The 24,041-nt window shown below is 45.3% G+C and overlaps 1 protein-coding gene across 2 annotated transcripts in view; it reads left to right on the forward strand.

Annotated features, from left to right (window-relative positions):
• The window catches only part of SH2D4A (SH2 domain containing 4A), a 67,350-nt gene extending 43,526 nt beyond the window's left edge, over positions 1–23,824 (forward strand). For both annotated transcript variants that reach the window (XM_065899931.1, XM_065899932.1), the window contains 3 exons: positions 1,632–1,762; positions 22,863–23,083; positions 23,732–23,824. In XM_065899931.1, coding sequence (XP_065756003.1) covers positions 1,632–1,762; positions 22,863–23,083; positions 23,732–23,824 — 445 coding nt within the window. The remainder of the gene's footprint in view (positions 1–1,631; positions 1,763–22,862; positions 23,084–23,731) is intronic.
• The last annotated feature ends 217 nt before the right edge of the window (positions 23,825–24,041 follow it).

Raw genomic sequence — 24,041 nt, forward strand, 5'->3', positions numbered from 1 at the left:
GAACGATTTTTTCCTTATGACAACAAGAGAGGCCCCTTAACGTTGTGCCTGGGGCACGGAGTGTGAACTCCCGCGCAGGTGCCTCCCACACCCGAGCCTGTCACTGTGTCGGGCCGCAGGTCCCCGCAGGCTATGTGCCTCTCCAGGCTCCTCCAAGGGTGGAATACAGCTTGTCATACACCCACAGTATTTTTAGAGCACAACTTATGTGACTGACAGCAATGAAGGTGCCTTTTTTTTTTTTTTTTTGTGGTACGCGGGCCTCTCACTGTTGTGGCCTCTCCCGTTGCGGAGCACGGACTCGGGACACGCAGGCTCAGCGGCCATGGCTCATGGGCCCAGCCGCTTCACAGCATGTGGGATCTTCCTGGACCAGGGCACGAACCCGTATCCCCTGCATCGGCAGGCGGACTCTCAACCACTGCGCCACCAGGGAAGCCCTGAAGGTGCCTTTTAATGAGGGTTTTAAGACGATGTTTTAAGCTCCAGTAGCTCATTTTTTCCAACTTAAGCCACTTGCATGAAGTGCTTTTTTGTGAGGTGGCCAGACCGGATGGTTTCAGGGCTGGGACTTCAAACAGTGATGACCAAGGTCAGCTAGGAGCCAGCCCAGGGAAAGACAGACACAGGCTGTCCTTGGAGTTTCTGCTTTACCTCCAAAGATTTCCCGAAGAAAAGAACCTAATCTGAAGGCCAGGAGGAGAACTTAACATGTAATCTCATGTGTGTGCAGTGTCTGCTCCCTTGGAAAGTCAAGTATTATAAGCTGTTTTCTCCAAAATGCTATGTATGTATGTACATGCATATACATCACGTGTATATATCTGACATGTATGTCACATGTAACTCCTGGTAGCATGTGTTACCATAAAAAGCATAAAGAACGTAATTTACATGGCAGGATATTCCGGTAGCTCATCCAAACTCGTTGTTGTTTTTACATTGAATTCTGCTCAGAATTTGTGGGCCTGGAACTTGGGAATACATTTGTTACACTGCAGTATTAGTTTTTATAGTGGAAATTGACTTAAGTTCTACTGAATTTATTTCAAATCCATTCTGCTGCCTATATCTTTCTCTTAACCTATCTTCAAACACTCCTCTTGCTTTTACTTTTTATTTCTGAGACTGCCTTTTAGCAGAACTCTTCAAAGTATGGGAGAGAAGGAAGCAAGTCAGAGAGGTTAGTGGCAACAGAAAGATGAGGAAATTGAATGATGAAAATGTTAGGGAGAAAGTTTATTCTATTGCATCTGGTTTCCTCCTTTTGCAAGTACATGCTCTCCAGGAAAATATGGCTGGGGGTGTATTTCACTTTTTAATGCTCATCTTGTCAAATTTTAATTAATGGAGCTTCTTATTCATATTAAAAATGAATTAAAATCTGTGTGTCGGTACAGCAGCAGCTCATGGCTAGCCTGCAGGACTGGAAGGGCAGGTGAGAGATCTGCTCCCTTCTATTCCCTGCCCTGAAGGAACCGTGTGACAGCCGTGCGCAGGGTCACACCCCGTGAGCTCAGCTGCGAGGCCAGATCTTCAGACATGTTATACTCTCTGCGTCTGTGTGTGATTTTTGAAAGCATTATTTTCCAATAAGTTGAATCTAACTTGAAACCCTTCATGAATGTCAGAAACCAGGCAGCGGCAAGGCCAGCGTCCCGCTCGGCCCATGGGGACATCGTGCGCTGGTTCCGGGAGGAGCAGCTCCCGCTGCGGGCCGGCTACCTGGGCACCTCGGACAGCATCGCCCCATGGTTCCACGGTGAGTGCACGGCCCCGCCCCTGGTAGTGGGTGAGCCGGCTCGGCCTCCAGGCACTCAGGGTCAGGGCTGCCTTTCACCTGAGCTGCCCCCGAAGGGGCTCTGACCTTGTTCTCACAGAACAGCTTTTCCCGGCTTTCTCAGGGAGCTACAGTCTCACAACCAGAGGCCCACGCCATGGTGGCTCCCAGCACGGGGGTGATTCATCACCCCGGACGGACACCACCACATTGTAAAGCAATTATACTCCAATAAAGATGTTAAAAGAAAAATGCAGTGATATCACAGCAGAAACCCCCATCCCTTATCTTCACTAATTATAAAATTATTTTCTCCTGGTTATTGCTATTACATGATTTTTTCATATTCTGGTGTGGAGGAAGATGATATTTAAAATAACCAAGAGAAATCAAATATTGATTTAATGAAACACAACTGTCTAAAGCCTTTTCCTCTGAAATAAAAACTAAAAATCCTTCTCTGTTAGGAGTATGGAAAAATAAAAAACAAAGATCTCCTTTTGTGTGGGGTCAGTAGTTATCTTCAGGGCGGAGGGAAGGCAGGCCCCTTGGGACGGCCCCAGATGGCAGCGCTGTCATCCGTCCCCCACCCAGGGAGGGGCTGGTGTGGCCTCTGTGGGTGGCCGGAAGGTCTTGGGCTGAGTGACCTTGAGCAGATCATCGTTCTCCGCAGTGATTCCATTTATCTGAGCCTCACTTTCCTCATCTGTTAAGTGAAGGGGTGGGACTTTGTGATCTTGAACTTAAAAGTCGACCCATGCGGTTAAGGCTGCAAAGTGGGTCTGTTGGGGGCTGAGCAGAGGTCAGCTCATAAAGCACGTCTTCATTCGACCCTCGAAGCTAGACTCATCCAAGACGTCTGTTTACCCAGCGCCTGCCTCACCGACCTCTCCGTTTCTTGAACTTCAAGAGAAGGAGGTGGCTTCCTGCCTCGATTGGCTTCCACGAGGTCTGTGGTTGGGTTGGACTCACTGGTCCCGTAGACAACAAAAGCTTTTTTTTTTTTTGGTTGCACGGTGCGGCACACCGGATCTTAGTTCCCCAACCAGGGATTGAACCCGTGCCCCCTGCAGTGGAAGCACGGAGGGTTAACCACTGGACTGTCAGGGAAGTCCCAACGACAGCTTTAAGACAGAGATCACATCCTCTCGTGGAACACACTTGTCCTAACGGGTATCTCGGTTTGAGTTATGTTTAAGGCTACTCTCTTTTCCGTAGGATCGTCTCACACATAAATAAAGCCACAAAAACAAGCTCCCAAACACACAGCATGGCAAACTCCTCTAAAAAGAACCACGTTATCTGCGGTAGGCTCATTGCCAAAGGGCTGCCTTTACAGGTACAGCACAGCAGCCTAGTTTTCCTGGAAAGTGCATGTTCTTTGGCGATTTAGGTTTTGTAATTGTCCATCCCCAGAGGAGCCCCCCAGCCCAGCCCTCCCAGGTCCTTCCTTTCCATTCTGCTCTGAAGACACTGGGGGAAAGAGTGACGACAGCATCAGAAGATGAATAGAAAGAACATGGTCAGTGACCCGTCTGTCATGGTCAACTCCGCTGCCCCACATTGCCTGTTTTTTTTTCCTTTTTAAGATAAGCAGTGAGGAAATCAGCCACTTTGTAGCTTCTGTGTCACTGGGCAGAAGATGCTGTCATCCCTGATTGAAAGGGTGGTAGCTTTTTTAACAGCAGGGAGTGAGAAATTCAAAGTGTTGGTGTTATTAAAAATCCTGATACTTCAACGGGCAGATCTGTTTGAAACAGTTGCTACAAGCTAGGAAGACACAGTCGGACTAAAAATCTAGTTGAAGCTTTGGTTAAAAAATAAGACTCTTGAGTTTTACATATAATTTATTAATTGTTATTGAGTTATTTTCATTTATACAAACATCATAGTTATAAACAAAGCAAATAATATGATACAATAAAATAAGGTAATAATAAATAAATACACAGCCAGGTAGTCAATGTAAATCATTATCTTCAGTTTTAAGAAGACAAAATTTCACATTTCTATCACAAAGAGAAGATGGATCACATCTTATCTTTTGGAAATATAATTGTTTATTTATCAGGAAGCCTGTTTTGAAATAGCGGCATGGAAGCTCTTCTTTATTGGTTTGCCATATTCCATTCATTGTCATGCACTCCTTTAATCACCCTTCCTAAATTACTGTTTTGGCCACCTAATCTTCCACCCCACAGAAGTTTCTATTTCACCCCTTTCTCTTAATTAGCTTTGGGTAAGGATGGGGCTGGGTAGGAGGAGACCAGGGAAGTGAGGGCTGCTGGGCCTTTGGCTTGTGGGGTGGGTGGAAGCTGCACGCTGTTGGTGAGACAGGAACCCAGGAGGATGCAGGGACTTAGGGGAGGGGGACAGTGCACTCGTTTGGGATATGATGAGTTTGAATGTTTTGGGGGGCCGTTGTGTGAAAGTATCCATTTGGCAATCAGATTAATGGGTCAACCCTCGAGATAATAGATTGGATCGTTAGCCCATAATTAAAAGCATGGAGGGGATGAGACTTTCCAGGGGTGAGTTGGGAAGATGGTAAGAGAGGAAGACCAGGCACAGAACCTGAGGGAGTGCCAGCCACCACTCAGCGCAGTGGCAGAGAGGAGCAGAGACCCCCCCCATCTCTGTCCCAGGCTTGGTGGGTCCGAAACCTGCTGGGCATGCCAGCCAGAGGGAGAATGGCCAGATTGGTGGCTCAGATCCAGAGGCTGTCCACCCCCTGGCAGATTCTTTCTTGCTCAGGGAAGGTCAGTCTTTGTCCTGTGAAGCTTTTAACTGATTAGATGAGGCCCACCCACATTATGGAGGATTTTCTCTCCTCGTTTAAACATGATTTTTCTTTTCTTTCTTTCTTTCTTTTTTTTTTTTTTTGGCTGTACTGTGTCTTCATTGCTGCACGTGAGTTTTCTCTAGTTGCGGGGGCTACTCTGTTGCGTTGCACAGGCTTCTCATTGCAGCAGCTTGTCTTGTTGTGGAGCACGGGCTCTAGGCACGCAGGCTTCAGTAGTTGTGGCTCATGGGCTCAGTAGTTGCTGCTCACGGCTCTAGAGTGCAAACTCAGTAGTTGTGGCACATGGGCTTAGTTGCCCTGTGGCATGTGGGGTCTTCCCGGACCAGGGATCAAACCCGTGTCCCCTGCATTGGCGGGCAGATTCTTAACCACTGGACCACGAGGGAAGTCCCTAAACATGATTTTTCTAATTATGAAATATTTTAAACAAGAACAGTACAGAGGGAAATATATCTAGTGCCAGTGATGAAACATGTTATAGCTACTCTCCAGATACAGTGAATGTTAAAAACCATATTTACTTCACATCTGCTTTTATTAAGAAATAAATCCTGACAGAGAGAATTAAGGCTCCTTTTTTATTCCCTTTTTGATTCTATTTCATTCTCTCCTTCCCAATGGGTGAACCACTCTTCTGAAGCTGTCCTTTCCATCCATATTTTTATACTCTTATTATATATATGCATACCTGTGTATTTCTATAAAATATATTTTAAAAATATAAAACATAGGTATATGTATGTTTCTATAAAACAGAATATTGTGTTTAACGTTTACGTGGGTATCATGTTACAGACATTCTTCTGCAACGTGTGTTTTCTCTCAACATTATGTTATCTGGGTTTTTCTTTGTTTATAAATGTAGACTGGCTCATTCATTTTACCTGTAGTGCAGTGTTATATGATATATGTTATTTAAATATTTATAATACACACGCTATAAAACACGTAATGCTTTATTTGTGTTTAACGATGATATATATATTATTACACACACATATCATTATTCATTCATCCCTTCTCCTACATTTGGTACATTTTATTGCTATTGCAGAAAATGATGTGGTATACACCCTGAACAGGTCTCATTGTAGACATTCACGATAATTTCTTCAGGGTATACATCTAGAAGTGGAAATGCTGGGAGGTAGGGTATGTGCATCTTTAATTATATTAACTATTGCCAAATGCCTTCCAAAGTGATTATACAAAGTTATACTCCCACCAGCTATACTTGAGAGTTTTTCTTCCCATATACTTGACATACGTGGTATTGCCAGACTTCTTTGTTAATCTAACAGCCTGCGGTGGAACCACCTTAATTCAATTAGCATTGATTTGTTGTCCAGTTAGCCTTTTTAAAATTAGTTTGTAAAGAATTTATTTTTCCAATTCTTACATTAATTTCCATGAAAAGCCTTATATTGACTTCTTTATTGGTTAAAAAATCAAATATTATTCACCATGATTTTTTTTAATGTACTATTTTTTTAACATCTTTATTGGAGTATAATTGCTTTACGTTGTTGTTAGTTGCTGCTGTGTAACAAAGTGAATCAGCTATACTTATACATATATACCCATATCCCCTCCCTCTTGTGTCTCCCACCCACCCTCCCTATCCCACCCCTCTATGTGGTCACAAAGCACGAGCTGATCTCCCTGTGCTATGCTGCTGCCTCCCACTAGCTATCTATTTTACACTTGGTAGTGTATATATGTCCATGCCACTCTCTCACTTTGTCACAGCTTACCCTCCCCCCTCCCTATGTCCTCAAGTGCATTCTCTACATCTGAGTCTTTATTCCTGTCCTGCCCCTAGGTTCTTCAGAACCATTTTTTTTTTTTTTAGAGTCCATATATATGTGTTAGCATACGGTATTTGTTTTTCTCTTTCCGACTTACTTCACTCTGTAGGACAGACTCTAGGTCCATCCACCTCACTACAAATAACTCAATTTCGTTTCTTTTTATGGCTGAGTACTATTCCATTGTATATATGTGCTACATCTTCTTTATCCATTCATCTGTCGATGGACATTTAGGTTGCTTCCATATCCTGGCTATTGTAAATAGAGCTGCAGTGAACATTGTGGTGCATGTCTCTTTTTGAATGATGGTTTTCTCAGGGTATATGTCCAGTAGTGGGATTGCTGGGTCATATGGTAGTTCTATTTTTAGTTTTTTAAGGAACCTCCATACTGTTCTCCATAGTGGCTGTATCAAGTTACCTTCCCACCAACAGTGCAAGAGGGTTCCCTTTTCTCCACACCCTCTCTAGCATTTATTGTTTATAGATTTTTTAACTTTTTTTTTTTTTTTTTTTTGCTGTACGCAGGCCTGTCACTGTTGTGGCCTCTCCCGTTGTGGAGCACAGGCTCTGGACGCGCAGGCTCAGCGGCCATGGCTCATGGGCCCAGCTGCTCCATGGCATGTGGGATCCTCCCAGACTGGGGCACGAACCCATGTCCCCTGCATCGGCAGGCGGACTCTCAACCACTGCCCCACCAGGGGAGCCCTGTTTGTAGACTTTTTGATGATGGCCATTCTGACCGGTGTGAGGTGATACCTCTTTGTACTTTTGATTTGCATTTCTCTAATAATTAGTGATGTTGAGTGTCTTTTCATGTGCATCTTGGCCATCTGTATGTCTTCTTTGGTGAAATGTCTATTTAGGTCTTCTGCCCATTTTTAAATTGAATTGTTTGTTTTTTTGATATTGAGCTCCATGAGCTGTTTATATATTCTGGAGATTAATCCTTTGTCCATTGTTTAAATTGCAAATTTTTCTCCCATTCTGAGGGTTGTCTTTTCATCTTGATTATGGTTTCCTTTGCTGTGCAAAAGCTTTTAAGTTTCATTAGGTCCCATTTGTTTAATTTTGTTTTTATTTCCATTTCTCTAGGAGGTGGGTCAAAAAATATCTTGCTGTGTTTTATGTCAAGGAGTGTTTTTCCTATGTTTTCCTCTAAGAGTTTGATAGTGTCTGGCCTTACATTTAAGTCTTTAATCCATTTAGAGTTTATTTTTGTGTATCATGTTAGGGAGTGTTCTAATTTCATTCTTTTACATGTAGCTGTCCAGTTTTCCCAACACCACTTATTGAAGAGGGTGTATTTTCTCCATTGTATATTCTTGCCTCCTTTGTCGTATATTAGGTGCCCATGTGTGCATGGGTTTATCTCTGGGCTTTCTATCCTATACCATTGATCTATATTTCTGTTTTTGTGCCAGTACCATACTGTCTTGATTACTGTAGCTTTGTAGTATAGTTTGAAGTCAGGGAGCCTGATTCCTCCAGCTCCGTTTTTCTTTCTCAAGGTTGCTTTGGCTATGTGGGGTCTTTTGTGTTTCCCTACGAATTGTAAAACTTTTTTTTCTAATTGTATGAAGAATGCCATTGGTAGTTTGATAGGGATTGCTTTGGGTAGTATAATAATTTTCACAATATCGATTCTTCCAATCCAAGAACATGGTGTATTTCTCCATCTGTTTATGTCATCTTTGATTTCTTTCATCAGTGTTTTATAGTTTTCCGAGTACAGTCTTTTGCCTCCTTAGTTAGGTTTACTTCTAGGTATTTTCTTCTCTTTGTTATGATGGTAAATGGGATTGTTTCCATAATTTCTCTTTCTGATGTTTTGTTGTTAGTGTATAGGAATGCCAGAGATTTCTGTGCATTAATTTTGTATCCTGAAACCTTACCAAATTCATTGATTAGTTCTAGTAGTTTTCTGGTTGCATCTTTAGTACTTTCTAGGTATAGTATCATGTCATTGGCAAACAGTGAGAGTTTTACGTCTTCTTTTCCAATTTGGATTCCTTTTATTTCTTTTTCTTCTCTGATTGTCATGGCTAGGACTTCCAAAACTATGTTGAATAAGAATGGCGAGAGTGAACATCCTTCTCTTGTTCCTGATCTTAGTGGAAATGCTTTCAGTTTTTCACTATTGAGTATGATGTTTGCTGTGGGTTTGTCATATATGGCTTTTATTATGTTGAAATAGGTTCCCTCTATGCCCATTTTCTGTAGAGTTTATATCATAAATGGGTGTTGAATTTTGTCAAAAGCTTTTTCTGTATCTATTGAAATGATCATATGGTTTTTATTCCTTAACTTGTTGATATGGTGTATCACATTGATTGATTTGCATATATTGCAGAATCCTTGCATCCCTGGGATAAATCCCACTTGATCATGGTGTATGATCCTTTTAATATGTTGTTGGATTCTGTTTGCTACTATTTTGTTCAGGATTTTTGCTTCTATGTTCATCAGTGATATTGGTCTATAATTTTCTTTTTTTGGATGTCTTTTTCTGGTTTTGGTATCAGGGTGATGATGGCTTCATAGAATGGATTTGGGAGTGTTTCTCCCTCTGGAAATTTTTGGAAGAGTTTGAGAAGGATCAGTGTTAGCTCTTCTCTAAGTGTTCGATAGAATTTGCCTGTGAAGCCATCTGGTCCTGGAATTTTGTTTGTTGGAAGATTTTTAATTACAGCTTCAATTTCATTACTTGGAATAGGTCTGTTTATATTTTCTAATTCTTCCTTGTTCCATCTTGGAAAATTGTACCTTTCCAAGAATTCGTCCATTTCTTCATGTTTGTCCATTTTATTGGCATATAGTTGTTTGTAGTAGTCTCTTATAATCCTTTTTATTTCTGTGGTATCAGTTGTGATTTCTCCCTTTTCATTTCTAATTTTATTGATTTCAGTCCTCTCCCTTTTTTTCTTGATGAGTCTGGCTAAGGGTTTATCAATCTTGTTTATCTTCTCAAAGAACCAGCTTTTAGTTTTATTGATCTTTGCTATTGTTTTCTTCATTTCTATTTCATTTATTTCTGCTCTGATCTTTATGATTTCTTTCCTTCTACCGACTTTGGGTTTTCTTTGTTCTTCTTTCTGTAGTTGCTTTAGGTGTAGGGTTAGATTGTTTATTTGAGATTTTTCTTGTTTCTTGAGGTGAGATTGAATTGATATAACTTCTCTCTTAGAACTGTTTTTGCTGCATCCCATAGGTTTTGGGTCATTGTGTTTTTGTTGTCATTTGTTTCTACGTATTTTTTTTTTTAAGTTTTTACTTCCCTTAAATGATGATAATAGCTACTCTTTTTAAAAAATTATTAATTAATTAATTAATTTTGGCTGCATTGGGTCTTCATTTCTGTGTGAGGGCTTTCTCTAGTTGTGGCAAGTGGGGGCCACTCTTCATTGTGGTGCTCGGGCCTCTCACTATCTCGGCCTGTCTTGTTGCGGAGCACAGGCTCCAGACGTGCAGGCTCAGTAGTTGTGGCTCACAGGCCTAGGTGCTCCACAGCATGTGGGATCTTCCCAGACCAGGGCTTGAACCTGTGTCCCCTGCATTAGCAGGCAGACTCTCAACCACTGTGCCACCAAGGAAGCCCTATGTATTTTTTTATTTGTTCAATTTCTTCAGTGATCTCTTGGTTATTTAGTAGTGCAGTGTTTAGCCTCCATGTATTTGTGGTTTTTACCATTTTTTCCCTGTAATTGATTTCCAATCTCATAGGCACTGTGGTCAGAAAAGATGCTTGATACGATTTCAATTCTCTTAAATTTACTGAGGCTTGATTTGTGACCCAGGATGTGATCTATCCTGGAGAATGGTCCGTGTGCACTTGAGAAGAAAGTATATTTTGCCACTTTTGGGTGGAATGTTCTATAAATATCAATTAAATCTATCTGGTCTATTGTGTCATTAAAGCTTCTGTTTCCTTATTTATTTTCTGTTTGGAGGATCTGTCCATTGGTGTAAGTGGGGTGTTAAAGTCCCCTACTATTATTGTGTTACTGTTGATTTCCCCTTTCATGGTTGTTAGCATTTGCCTTATGTATTGAGGTGCTCCTAAGTTGGGTACATAAACATTTATAGTTGTTATATCTTCTTCTTGGATTAATCCCTTGATCATTATGTAGTGTCCTTCCTTATGTCTTGTAACAGTCTTTATTTTCAAGTCTATTTTATCTGATACGAGTATTGCTACTTCAGCTTTCTTTTGATTTTCATTTGCATGGATTATCTTTTTCCATCCCTTCACTTTCAGTCTGTATGTGTCCCTAGGTCTGAAGTGGGTCTCTTGTGGACAGCATATATATGGGCTTGTTTTTGTATCCATTCAGCCAGTCTGTGTCTTTTGGTTGGGGCATTTAGTCCATTTACATTCAAGGTTATTATCGATATGTATGTTCCTATTACCATTTTCTTAATTGTTTTGGGTTTGGTTTTGTGGGTCTTTTTGTTCTCTTGTGTTTCCCTCCTAGAGAAGTTTCTTTAGTACTTGTTGTTAGTTTGGTGGTGCTGAATTGTCTTAGCTTTTGCTTGTCTGAAAAGCTTTTGATTTCTCCATCGAATCTGAATGAGATCCTTGCCAGGTAGAGTAATCTTGGTTGTAGGTTTTTCTCTTTCATCATTTTAGGTATATCCTGCCACTGCCTTCCGGCCTGCAGAGTTTCTACTGAAATATCAGCTGATAACCTTATAGGGATTCCTTTAAATGTTATTTTTTGTTTTTCCCTTGCTGCTTTTAATATTTTTTCTTTGAATTTAATTTTTGTTAGTTTGATTAATATGTGTCTTGGTGTGTGTTATCTAGGGTTTATCCTATATCAGACTCTCTGTGCTTCCTGGACTTGGGTGACTATTTCCTTTCCCATGTTAAGGAAGTTTTCAACTATAATCTCTTCAAATATTTTCTCAGACCCTTTCTTTTTCTCTTCTTCTTCTGGGACCCCTGTAATTAGACCCCTGTAGTGCATTTAGTGTTGTCCCAGAGGTCTCTGAGATTGTTTTCAATTCTTTTCATTCTTTTTTCTTTATTCTTCTCCTCAGCAGATATTTCCACCATTTTGTCTTCCAGCTCACTTATTTGTTCTTCTGCCTCAGTAATTCTGTTATTGATTCCTTCTAGTGTATTTTTCATTTCACTTATTGTATTGCTCATCTCTGTTTGTTTGTTCTTTAGTTCTTCTAGATCTTTGTTAAACATTTCTTGTATTTTCTCAATCCATGCCTCCATTCTATTTCCGAGATTCTGGATCATCTTTATTATCATTACTCTGAATTCTTTTTCAGGTAGATTGCCTATTGCCTCTTCATTTTTTTGGTCTTGTAGGTTTTTACCTTGCTCCTTCATCTGTGACATATTTTTTTGCATCTCTTTTTTTTCCCTTTGTTTTATGACTGGGATTGTGTTCCTGTCTTACTGGTTGTTTGATCTGAGGCTTCCAACATTGCATTTTGTAGGCTGTTTGGTAGAGTTGGGTCTTGGTGCTAAGATGAGGATCTCCGGAAGACCTCACTCCAATGAATATTCCCTGGGGTCTGAGGTTCTCTGTTAGTCCAGTGGTTTGGACTCGGAGCTCCCACCCCAGGAGCTTCAACCCAACCCCCAGCTCATGAACCAAGATCCCGCAAGCCGCACTGGGTGGCAAAAAAACAAAACAAAGCAATGTAAAAAATAAAATTAGACTAGGAAACTAACAGCTATGTTAGAAAAAATATAAAAATTAAAATATAGATAAAACAACAACCAGAAGGTAAAACAGAACCACAATAGTGAAAAAGAGGAGGAGGAAAAAGAAAAGGTGGAAAAGGCCTTGGTTGTGGAGGGTGGTGCCAAAGCAAGGGTGAGGTTTGGGCAGTGGACGGGGCCTATGCTCAGGACCCACAGGGCTGGAAAAGGTGGGGGGTAGGGCGTGGGGCGGGTGGGGCTTAGGCTCAATGGAACATAAGGGACCCAGGAATGCCCCCCACCCCTGCTTTCAGTGGGTGGGGGACCCCATCTGGGAGCCTAGCAGGCTTCCTGGGCTCGAGTGGGGAGGCAAACACCCTCCTCTCCTGCTCCTCGCATCCTGGAGGGCCCCTCCTACCTGCCTCTCCTGATCTTCCCAGCCTCCCTCCTATGTCCCCAGGACCCACGTGGTCTGGAGTGGGCTTTAGAGGGTGGGAGATCAGCTTGGGAGCTTAGCAGGCTCCCCAGGCCCCAGTGGGCAGAGCAAACGCCCTGTGATCCTCTCCCACTCCTCTGGTCCTGGAGGGCCCCTCCCGCCTGACTCTCCTGTTCTCTCCCCACCTCCCTTCTATGTCCCCAGCACCAACCCAGCCCGGGGGGGACCTCTGAAGGCGTAGGACCTGGCCTGAGAGCCAGGCAGACTTCCCTGGCTAACTGGGCAGGGGAAACGCTGGGCTCGCATCCCCCCGATCTGAGCCCCTGAGGGTCCCCCTAGGTGTGGGAACCCCTGCCCCCTCTCAGTCACCCCTCAGGGGCACCGGTCCTGTCCAGCCTCCATTTCTCTTGCCCTCTCAGTCCCTCCACATTGTACCGGTTCGCTTGGGGGTTCCTCTCGTCTCCTTGGGCATTGGGGCAGGTACCCTAGTTGTGGGCAGACGCAAAGTCTGCGTCTTCCCACACCTCCATCTTGACTCCACCCTGTAATTTATTTTTATATATGATGTGTGGTATAGAGGCTTGATTTATCTTTTTTCATATGAGTGGCCAGTTGTCCCAACATCATTCCTTAAATAGTCCTTCCTTTCTCCACTGATGTGTAATGTCAAGTTTTAAAACTCTCGTTGGGATTTTTAATGGAATTGCATTGAACTTGTAGATTAATTTGGAGAGGCAATTGCCATCTTTATGTTATCATATCTTTCCACCCATGAACATGGTAAATGTCTCCTTATATTTCTTTTTAAATCATTAAATAAATTCCCCATACATGACATGCACTTTAAAGAAAGCAAACCAGACTTTAGTTGTATGTACTTATATTTTTTGTTTCTATTTTGAAAGAGATTTTTAAAATTATATCATTGGTTGTTGGTGGTGTAAAGAAGTTATGTTTTTATATATTGATCTTGAGTCCAGTAACACTGTTGGCCTCTTATTAATTCTACTGTCAGAGTATTCTGTTGGAGCTGTAATATTTCGAGGGCTAACATGGGCCAAGCATTGCACTGTGCTCTTGAAGAAGGTAACTTTCATTCCCACTCCATAGAAGAAGAACCCAGGAACTAAGATGGTAGGTTCTTTCCTCACCTGTGGTGGCAGAGGCAGCATTCACACCCAGGTCTATTTGACTTCAAAGCCGCAGTGTGTCTGCACTAGGACAAGTGAGAACACCTATGTGGTGCTTTTTATTAACCTGTGAAGTTTAAATCAGTGAAGAGTAATACCACAGAGATTTGCTTCTCTGATAAATGAACGAGGTCACTCAGTTTCACAGTCAGTGGTGAAATGGGAGTGTCAAAGAGACCTCATTCAGCTATGTCTTGCCCCATCCCTACCTCTGAGAATAAGGGAAAAGCACGCCTTTGTCTGGACACTGTTTTGCTCACTTCCAGGTGGGATTCCAAGAAGCAGTTATTTGACATACAAATGTTCCAAAGCCACAGGGTTTGGAGTAACAGACGTGCAGTCTTATTATGATTGTGGCAGTAGTTAGCCAACTGTATGCGTTTGTCAGAATTGATCTACAGCACACTTAAAATTGGTGAATTTTATTGTACGTAAATGATATCTCAAACTGATTTTAAAAAATTTAATGCCCCAAAGCAGCACAGAGTTTTCTTAGCTCCTAGCTCGGAAAGGTAGTATGGTGCAGGCTTAGTACCAGACTCCAAGATGGATCACTGGGTTTCAGTTGTGTTTTCTCCCCTGTAAATGGGTATAGTATCTACACCACAGCATTGTTTTCTAAGTAAGTCAGCTGACATGCGTGAGGTGCTTAGGGCCTGGTGCAGTGTTTCTGTTGTAAGCAGAACCGATCAGCTTCCTGTTGGAAGTTCGCCCCTCCTGTCCTCCCTGCCTTTCTGTTCCTCATCACCCTCACCCCACCACAAAGTATTGTCTTGAGTATCAGCATCACATACGAGGAAGAGGCAGCACTTCAACAAAATAGATCTTAATTACTGCCAAAACCGTCCTACGCTGTTTCCTCAAGTATTTACTTAGGGCCTGTCCTTTAAAAGCCTAGAGCCCAGGAGGTCACCCCAGAAGGTGACAGTAATTTGGAAGGACCAATGGACAGCCACCCCACAAACGGGATAAAGCTGTGTGGAAAGTTCAGCATAACAAGCAGTTAGGGTTGAGCGTGGGGTTAGGAGGGAGGATGTGGTGAGATGGCAGTGAGTCCTAGGGTCACTGAAGCAGTGTCTTCTCTTTTCTAGATTTATAATTTTCTTAGTGTAATTGTTAAGTCTATTTGGTTTTGTTTCCTTAAGAGGGATTGTTTTCTTCTCTATTCCTCACTGCTTATCTCCTCACATGCTTGTGTTGAGTTCAGGACTGTCTTGACCCTCAAATATGATCCTTGTTTTCATCCATTTCATTCTCATGTGTGGCCACCCTATTAGAGTGCCTTTTGGTCTGGACCGTTTGTGCAGTTGGTGATAAGTGTTGGGGAGCCTTCCTGGCCAAACTTAACACCCCTCTGAGCAAAGTCATTTCACTCATTCTGTTTCCTGCTGTGAGTCTTCAATGTGGGTAGATATGTAATTAATCGTACCACTTCTTGGAGAAAAGGGCCAAGGAATAAATAAAACTGAAGTTTGAAGGTCCATCCGGAAACCCACAGACCCATTCCTTCATTCCGTCCATTTTCCTACTCCTGTTAAATATGCAACAGTGTCAGGAGCTTAGGAACCAGCAGGAACTAGGAGTGGGAAGGTGGGAAAAAGATAGAAGTAAATGTATAAACAGATTTCTGATTTAGGAAATTTCTAATTACTTCTGTTGTCGTTAGATAATTCACATGCTTGCTTTATGCATCAACAGCTGATCATTATTCCTCTGAAATGTAATTTATGCTTCCTTATCCAAAATTGGAAATGCTTAGACTGTTGATGAAATATTTCCACCTGATTTATTACTTGTGGATGTCTTTGCTGTCGTGGCATATGATCAAACGTGCCCTCCAAATGCTTTACATTTTTTTAAAACTTTACATTTTAAGCTACTTAAAAAGCAAATCCTTTTAACATCCATGGGCTACCAACACAGTTCATACTGCAACTATTTTGATTCTTTCCATATTTGCTACACCCTCCAAATTTTCATCCTCCATTGGGAGTAAATCCTGTCCATTTCTGTGGAGGCAGTTATTCTCTGGAACTTAAGTTCCCTAGAGATGATTGTCCAGGAGGAGTCCTGTGTCTTTGTCTTCCCAGTGTTACTGAGTCCAAGCTCATACTGCTCAGGGCATGACAGGCGGATACATTGAGAGATGAGGTGTTGGGGCAGAGAAGAGTAACTTTATTCAGAAAGCCAGCAGACTGAGAAGATGGTGGACTAGTGTCCCAAAGAACCATCTTACCCGAGCTAGAATTCAGGCTTCTTTTACACTAAAAGGGGAGGTGGTGTGCTTCTTGGTGTCAGAATCCTTTGTTCTTGCAGCTGTCCACATAGGTCACGACGTTCACATAGGTCAGGTCACAACAAGACAAAGGTTATTCTCTGTTCTGCAACTTTTTATCTCTATATGAATGGAAAGCATTGTACCTTTAAAGGTCAGGCCTTGAGAATGGGCTACCCTGTATATTTCAGGATATAGGCAGCATTCTTTTTTACAAAGGTGCAGAGCCTGTATGACTAAGCACAGGCCACAGAGCTCAACGGTTAGAGCTAAAGGAATAGGTCCAATATGGAGTCAGGTTTGTTCTTCTCCATTATACCTGCAGTGTGCCATCCAGGCTCCATCAGCACAGTCCTCCAGGGCTGAGTGTATATACCTGGATGGGTTGCATTGAGAAAGTCTCACAGAAGCCTCCCTAGATTTCTTTCAGGATAAGACCTTAATTAACCTGGAAACTGGCATCCATAAGCGATAATCTGTCCTTCAGCTATTTTGCTGAGGAGTGGAGATTTCTTAATTGGGGGGCCATCAAAATTCTACCCATCTCTCACAAAGGGATTTTTCAAGCTTCTGTCTTAAGCACAAATTACTGATTTGTGTGACTTTTCAAAGTCACACAAATGTATTCACCCTGCCTCACTTACATCTATGATTCGGCTACCTCATGGAGTGGAAGAGGCTGTGGTCGGAAGCAGGAGGACGTCGGTGCCTGTGCATGGCAGTGATCTCGCAGAGGCAGCAGGGAGTGGTGGCGTGAAGCGAGATCTTAGTTCCCTGCCCAGAAACTGAACCTGGGGAGCCTGGATGAAAACCAGGAATCCAAGCCACCACACCCCTGGCTCTTGCCCGCAGTGAAAAATGCATTTCTCACAGAGGCAAAAACTGTAAAAACAGGTACAAAGTTTATTATTAGAGACACAGCACAGCAAGTGGGAGAGCACACAGGGAAACAGTTTGTTTAGTTAAGACAGAAACAAGGCAGAGATGCACACCCAGAGAGAACGGGTGTGGGCGTCCTCCCTAATGAGGAGTGCAGTAAAGAGGCGGTGAAGTCACTTATACACGGCAGTTCTTCTGGATCTCTGTCACCTCTGACCAATTATCTGGTTTCTTTCTCCGCACCTGCCCTGCCCTAGGACCCTCCCTAACACGTGTGTGCGCAACTTTTTTCCAAGATGGATTCCAGCCCAGAGGCCTATGGGACGGCCTTAGCATCACCCATTATGGGGTAGTGCCCCCTCCTTTTTGACCCCCAAGGAGGCTTTCTGCACATGTGCAGCATCTCCCTTGCCCCAAGGGTGGGACATATGTGACCTCTTGATCCTTTACCCAAACAAAGTTTAGCCCCTCTCTGTTCCTGCCACGGCTGTTATCTTCAGGCATCCACAGGAGACAGTCGGGCTATTTACACTGTTTCTGTTGTCACTTCCATTGCGGAGAGCAAACAGGAGGCTGATTTTAAATGTCTAACCTAGAACCCATCACTCTCCTGTCTCAGGAAATGCAAACAGAAGACTAGTCTGGCCTGAGGCCCACTTTTTCCTGCCCCCTGAAATGTACACGGGAGGCCAGTTGTAAATGTCTGGCTTGGGGCCCACCTATCTCCAGCCTCTGCAGGGGAGGGCACGGGGAAGCCCTGACCTTGGGAGGGACCAGCAGGGCCTGAGCCACGAGCCCTGGGAGTCACTTCCGATCAGCATCAAAGCTTCATCTACAACGAGGCATCCAAGCACTTTGTCCAAATTATTCTCTGCGGTTCTCCTATGTGCCTGTGTAGTGTTAGTTCAGATTTCTGAAATACCTGAAGATGAAACCTAAAGAGGTGAAAGCTACAGTATTTATTCAGATTTGAGAAGAGCTATCTTTTCTGCAGCGAATACTACACATTGCTCTTTTTCTGGGAGACCCTGGCTCTTCTCATAAATTACCCAGGGCTTAGTATGTTATTCCAATAATGCTGAGAACAGTCCATTAACCACAAACCCTTTCTTCCTTGAGTTTTTCAAATGATGCAGTTGGGTCCTCACCCTGACGCTGCGGCCACCGGGCTCAGGGCCTGCCTGCACTCGGAGCCTCACACCTCCCATCACTGACGCCCTCGGCTCTGGGCTTGCGGTTTCCACTGTGGTCTTGGAGGGACCTCGGAGGCAAGAGAGAGGGCAGTGAGCGGGTCCCACCAAGGGGAATGGCTCTGCTTGGGGGTTTACTTGGGATGCGTTTCTGGAAAGGGGCATTGTACTCTTTAGAGAAGTAGCTTTAAGTCCACGCTTTTGTTGTCAGACTTTCTTTGTCACGTGCCTTGTGTCCTGGACTTCTGCTGCCGCAGCCAGAGCAGGCTAGATGCTGCTTCTTGAGCCGGTGTGGGTAGGCGAGCATGCACGCTGGCGACAAGCGCATCTCTGGGGCCTGGCCGCCTGCGCTCAGCTCCCGGTCCCCCACCAACCGGCTGTGTGGCCTCAGCAAGTCACACGACTCCTGCACTTGACTCTCATCAGTCTGATGCAGATAACGACGTTACCTGCCTCCCAGGGCTGGTCTGAACAAGGTACAATACATAAAGTACTTAGAACTGTGTGTGACGCATACTCGGGCCTGGTTAGTAAGTGTTAGCCATGGTGATGAAGTGAGAACAAACGATGTAATTTTAACCTTTGAATTATTAAGGAAACATTATGAATAATACTTTAAGAGCTCTGACCGTTTTTCCTCATCCCTAAGGTGCCTGAGACGTCAAGGGTGAATGTCAGCATCACGGTGCGTCTCCTTCTACACAGAGGACCAGGGCAGGACCCAGAGCCTCTCTGAATGTGCTTCCTTTACATACTGCAGGGTCAGAGAGTGTAAAGTAGGAAGGAGCTCTCTCCCAAGCTTAAGACTCCCTGGCGATAACGTGTACACTTGCAGTCTGCAGGGCTCTGCCTGGAAGAACCGACGTGCCCGCCGGGGTTAGGTGTTCTGGATGGGTGTGTGTGATCCTGGCCTCGGGTCAGGCACCTGGTCCAGCCAGCACTCTGGGCCCACCCGAGAGACCTTACGCATGTCAGGAACTCTGCAACACGGGCCTTCCCCTTTGTCCTTGAAGGGCAGTGACAGTGCCTCTTCCTCAGGCCACCGTGAGGATTAAATGAGGGAAGGCACACCTGGAGAAGTGCCAGGCAGACACAAAGAACCCTCAGTGCTGTTGTTATTGGGTTATCTTTCATCTGGTTATTAAACACAGCTTTTCCAGACACTGGAAGCAGGCCACACAGATGTACGTGTATCAGCAGAGTTAGAGCTAGCGGTGCCTTGGAGAAACATGAGTGCACCCCTTGTCCCCATGGTAACAGTTCTCAGACCAGAGGTAGTGGTTGCTAGAAGTGTCCTAGAGAAAGAAGTAAGACAAAATTATCGTTAGACCTTTTCTGGGCATCCTGAGTGGCAGGTGCTGAGGCTGTGACAATAAATAAGGAGTGGTAGCTGCCCGCTCGTTGCTTACGTGGTGGAGCAGGGAGACACAAAGCAGAATGTGCCGTGGTCCCCTCAGAGCTGTGGACGGCGCTTGCCCAGGTGGAGGTCGGGCCAGGTGAGCCCTTGGAGAGGCTGAGTGAGTGCTCGCCGGGCCTGGTGGACCCTGAGCCTCGAATTGCTCAGGGAGAGATGAGAACGCTTCATGCTGTTGGGCTGAATCTTGGAGAATACGGAGGAAGGGCCGGCAAAGGGCATCCCATTTACCTGCCCTCCTTCTGTAGGGGAGTCGCTGTCACTTGGCTTTCCAGTGAGGGTCCTGCGGGGGGTTCTGAGTTGTTTCAGGTCTCCTGGGGTCCATTTATTGTCTCCTGTGCAAAAACAGTTTTCCTGGGCCTGGCCTGGAGCGCTAAACCTATACTCACAGGGGTTTAGGGCTGTGCTCTCCGATATGGAGCCACTAGCCATGCCTGGCTCTTTACATCAAAATTAATTAAAATTAAAACTTGAGTCCCTCAGTCACATGTCAGGTGCTCAGTAGCCACACATGACCGGCACAGACAACATTTCCATCGTCACAGAAAGTTCTGTTGAATAGGACTGTTCTTGAGGGCGCCGGGCATCACACAGACGACCGGGACGAGTGGGACCTTTCTCTCTGCTCCCCTCCAAGCCGGGGGTCCAGGCTCTCGGGAGCTTAGCCCCTTCCCCTGGCACAATGCCCTCTGCTGTCCCCCGGGCCACCGCCGTTCTGCCCCACCCGGCCTGGATTCAGCTCCAGAATAGATCGCTGGGTGAAGAGCTGGTTCATTTCAAAAAACTGGTGAAGCAGAAGGAAGCTTTTATGTATCCGTTTCCACTAGTGCGGAGATCCTTCTATGCTCTCAGACAGGTTTGGTTCTTGTGTGAGGAGAGCTGGTGGGAGGGAGGTGGCCTGGAGGTGTCACAGCCTCAGGGACTGGAGGAAGGCCACTCACTGCTCTAGAATTAATTTCTTAAGAGTCGTGCACGGGACACGAGTCCGTGGTGATTAATATCTGATGCTGGACTTCGGCATTGCATTCAAGAGCTCCCTTTACGGGGGAGCTTGAGAGTGACCTCAGTCAGGCCTCCCTGAAGGCACCCGCTGCCCTCGATGGAATGGTGAGAAATTGTCCATCAACCTGTATCACAGGTGCACCAAGAGAGCATGCCCTTCAGGCGTGGTGACCCTGTTGTAAAGCAAAAAGAACAAAGCCTAGTCCCCGTAGCATTCACCTTCTGCACCTGCCGTGGGTACCACCGAGTGGAAGGAGGCCCCATTAGGACCAAGTTCTGATGTCTCTGGAGATGAGACAGCACCAGGACTTGTGTGTAATGAGGAATAGTTACAGACTGGGAGGCTCTCGGATGGTTTGATTTACAGCTACTATATGACCTGATTTTAGGAGGAATTTGCCTTATTCTGGTTATAATTTTCCAGAATAGCTTTCATTTTAGGAATCCAAATCCATCTTGATAAAATCCAGACATTATACATTATAACATCTGTCCCATCTGTTGAAGTAATCTGGAATCTCAGAGTCAGCCTGTCAGTAAGTCGGGGAGGGGAGAGAAATCTTTTCAGAATGAGCCCCTCAGCTCGATTCTGAAGTCAGTGAAAAATACCCCTGGTTTCAGAGACAGACCCAGAGTCTTCAAACCTTGGTCCCCTGCAGGCCCCGGGCAGGCTGGTCACCTGTGGCCTTGGTTCAGCCTCCGGTTGCCCTCCGTGGGACCGGTGTGTGCAGAAGGTACAACAGGCAGACAGAAGCGGTCGTAGCTGGGGGAGCTCACCTGGGCGTCGCTTGGGCACCTGATGCGGACACCCAGCAGCTGACCCAGGGGATCCTCACGGTCACGGTGCCTGCCGTGTCCAGTGGCTCAGTCTCACTGGGGAAGGGCAGGAAGGTGACTGGAGAGGACAGAGAAGGTGCCCCGTGGGGCAGGGACACAGCCCAGCTGGGGCCAGAGGAGAGGCAGCAGGCTCATTTCCTGTCCAGCGCCCCGATTCCCACCCCCATCCTGGCGTCACCCTGGGGCTGAGCCTCACGCACCGGGACGTGCAGGTGCGGGCCCTGCAGGGGGGGACGGGGCAGGAGGCGGGCCGGTCAGCTGGTCTCGGCGGGGGGAGAACAGCGGATTTCCAGTCCTCCCTTTATTAAAGGTCTGCTTACAAAAGAGAACATAGAAACAGTTTTAGTTTAGGCTTCACCCTGGATAATTAGGTTTAATTCTCAATTAACTTTACCACCTTTAGTCATGTTAGACTAAAGGGCTGTGATAATCCATTGCCTTTCCACCAGGAGGTTTTCTGGGTTTTCCTGATAACGATACTGAGGACCAGCATGGGAGAAGGCAGGGGGTCCCATCTGCTGACGCTGGAAAGGGCGCAGAGAACGCTGCTCCCCAGGTCAGAGGTCAGAGTCGCTCACCGCCCTCACCACCCTGCCAAGACGTGTCTGTGCGCTTTCTGGCTGTCTCATCACATTGCTGGTTCATCTGAAGAATTACACTAGGCATGAGAAGGGGAACCGGGAATACGAGTCGGACGTCATGAGTGTGGACTCATTGGGGGAAAGGCCGGTCTGAATCAGTATGAATTCATGAAGCATCCAAACTATACACATGTATACATAGGTGTATAAAACTCACGTGTATATATATGAAGGCTTTCACTCTTTTGAATGTATGTGAAGACATAAATATTAATAGATAAGCATATATATACCCATGTACATGCATATACCTATATATCTACCTTCATTCCTGTAAATGAAGCATCATTTAGGAGTAGCCACAGCAGAGGGCACTGGGTAGGCCTGGGCCCATCCTGTTTCTGTCACTAACTTGTTGACACCTGACCAGGATGTCCACCTTCAGCACTGACGGCATTTGGGGCCGGATCACTCTTTGTAGTGAGGCTGTTCTGTTCACGGTGGGAGGTTTAGCATCATCCCCGCCTCAACGAACTGGAGGAAAGTAGCCCCCCACCCAGGACAACCAAAAATGTCTCAAGACATTTCCAGACATTGCCCTGGGTGAGAACTACTGTTCCAGATCAAGCAGGATCATTCCCAGGCCACAGAGTCCCCATCAGTCAACTGGGGAGAGCTCACCCTCCCAGGACGACCGTCAAGGGTCCGACGACACTCAGAAGCCACCTGACGCCTGTGCTGTTGTCAGTGGGTGTGCAAGTGGAAATGTGTTCTGAGGGGTAAACGTTTCAGCTCTCGTTTATACTATCCATTTGCTTATGTAACCTACCCCGGCCCAGTCACCAAATACCAGATGACGAATGATACTATACCGTATTCCTAAGAAGTTCAAACTGGACTTAAACTTGCTCAGATTTTTATTAGCTTTATCCACGCAGCTGCGTTTAACAGAGGGGAGTTTTGGAAATGATTTGGCTGAAACACCTCTTCTTTCCCACAGGAATTCTCACCGTACAGAGAGCAAATGAGCTTCTGAGCACGTGCGTGCCAGGCAGCTTTCTGATCCGGGTCAGCGAGAGGATCAAGGGCTACGTCCTGTCCTATCTGTCCAAGGACGGCTGCAAACACTTCCTCATAGATGCCTCCACGGACTCGTACAGCTTCCTGGGTGCAGACCAGCTGCAGCACGCCAGCCTGGCGGACTTGGTGGAGTACCACAAGGTGAAGCGATGCGCAGACTTCACTGGCTCGTGATAGGGGTCCTGCAGCAGCTCTGACAGTGAAAGGCAATTCCAAGAAAAGTGACTGACACAGGCAGTGGGGGATTAGCCTTTGATGACCCCTCCTGAATATCAGGATTGTCAATGGCATTTCCTTTATCACTGAACCTAGTTCCTCCTCAAATGCTCAGGGAGAACCCACTGGGGCAGAGCATGCAGGAGATGCTACAAAATCTGTGCACTCTGATCACATCTGAGAACACTCCTTTTTTTTTTTTGAAGTATAGTTGATTTACAGTGTGGTGGCAATTACTGCCGTACTGCCAAGGGATTCCGTTATACATATATATGTACATTCTTTTTTTTTTAATATATTCTTTTCCATCATGAGAACACTCTTAAGTTAGAGCACAAGCCCAGGAGGGAGGGAGACCACGTGGCAGTTTGCGGGCAAGAAAAATCTCTTTCAAGGCTGCCTAAGCCAAGAAAGCTTTGTGAACACCAAGGGGAGACCAGAAATTATGTGTTCTGGCGGGGTAGGGAGGGCAGGGCTTCCTATTAAACTGTCTTATAAATAAGACTCAGGAGCCGCCTAATACCTGTGCTGCTGTCACTGGGCACAGCCTGACCTGTACGCTCTGCTTCACAGGAGGAACCCATCACCTCCCTGGGGAAGGAGCTCCTTCTGTACCCCTGCGGTCAGCAGGAACAGCCACCCGACTACCAGGGCCTGTTTGAGTGACAGCGTCATCGTGTCGTCCTGCAGCCGCCAGCTGGCCGTCCTCTGGACAGACAGACACCGCGGAGATGGACACTTGTGTAGGAAGCCACATCGCCCTGCAGCGAGCCGATCCCGATCAAGTGAAAGGACCCTTGGGGGTCCCGTGGCGACCTGTCTTTTGCACAGATGCTGGAGTTTAATTAACGCTAAGAGGGAATCACCTCTGCGTTGTACGCAC

This window comes from Phocoena phocoena, chromosome 21 (genome assembly GCF_963924675.1).
Source record: "Phocoena phocoena chromosome 21, mPhoPho1.1, whole genome shotgun sequence".
Classification (NCBI taxonomy): Eukaryota; Metazoa; Chordata; class Mammalia; order Artiodactyla; family Phocoenidae; genus Phocoena; species Phocoena phocoena.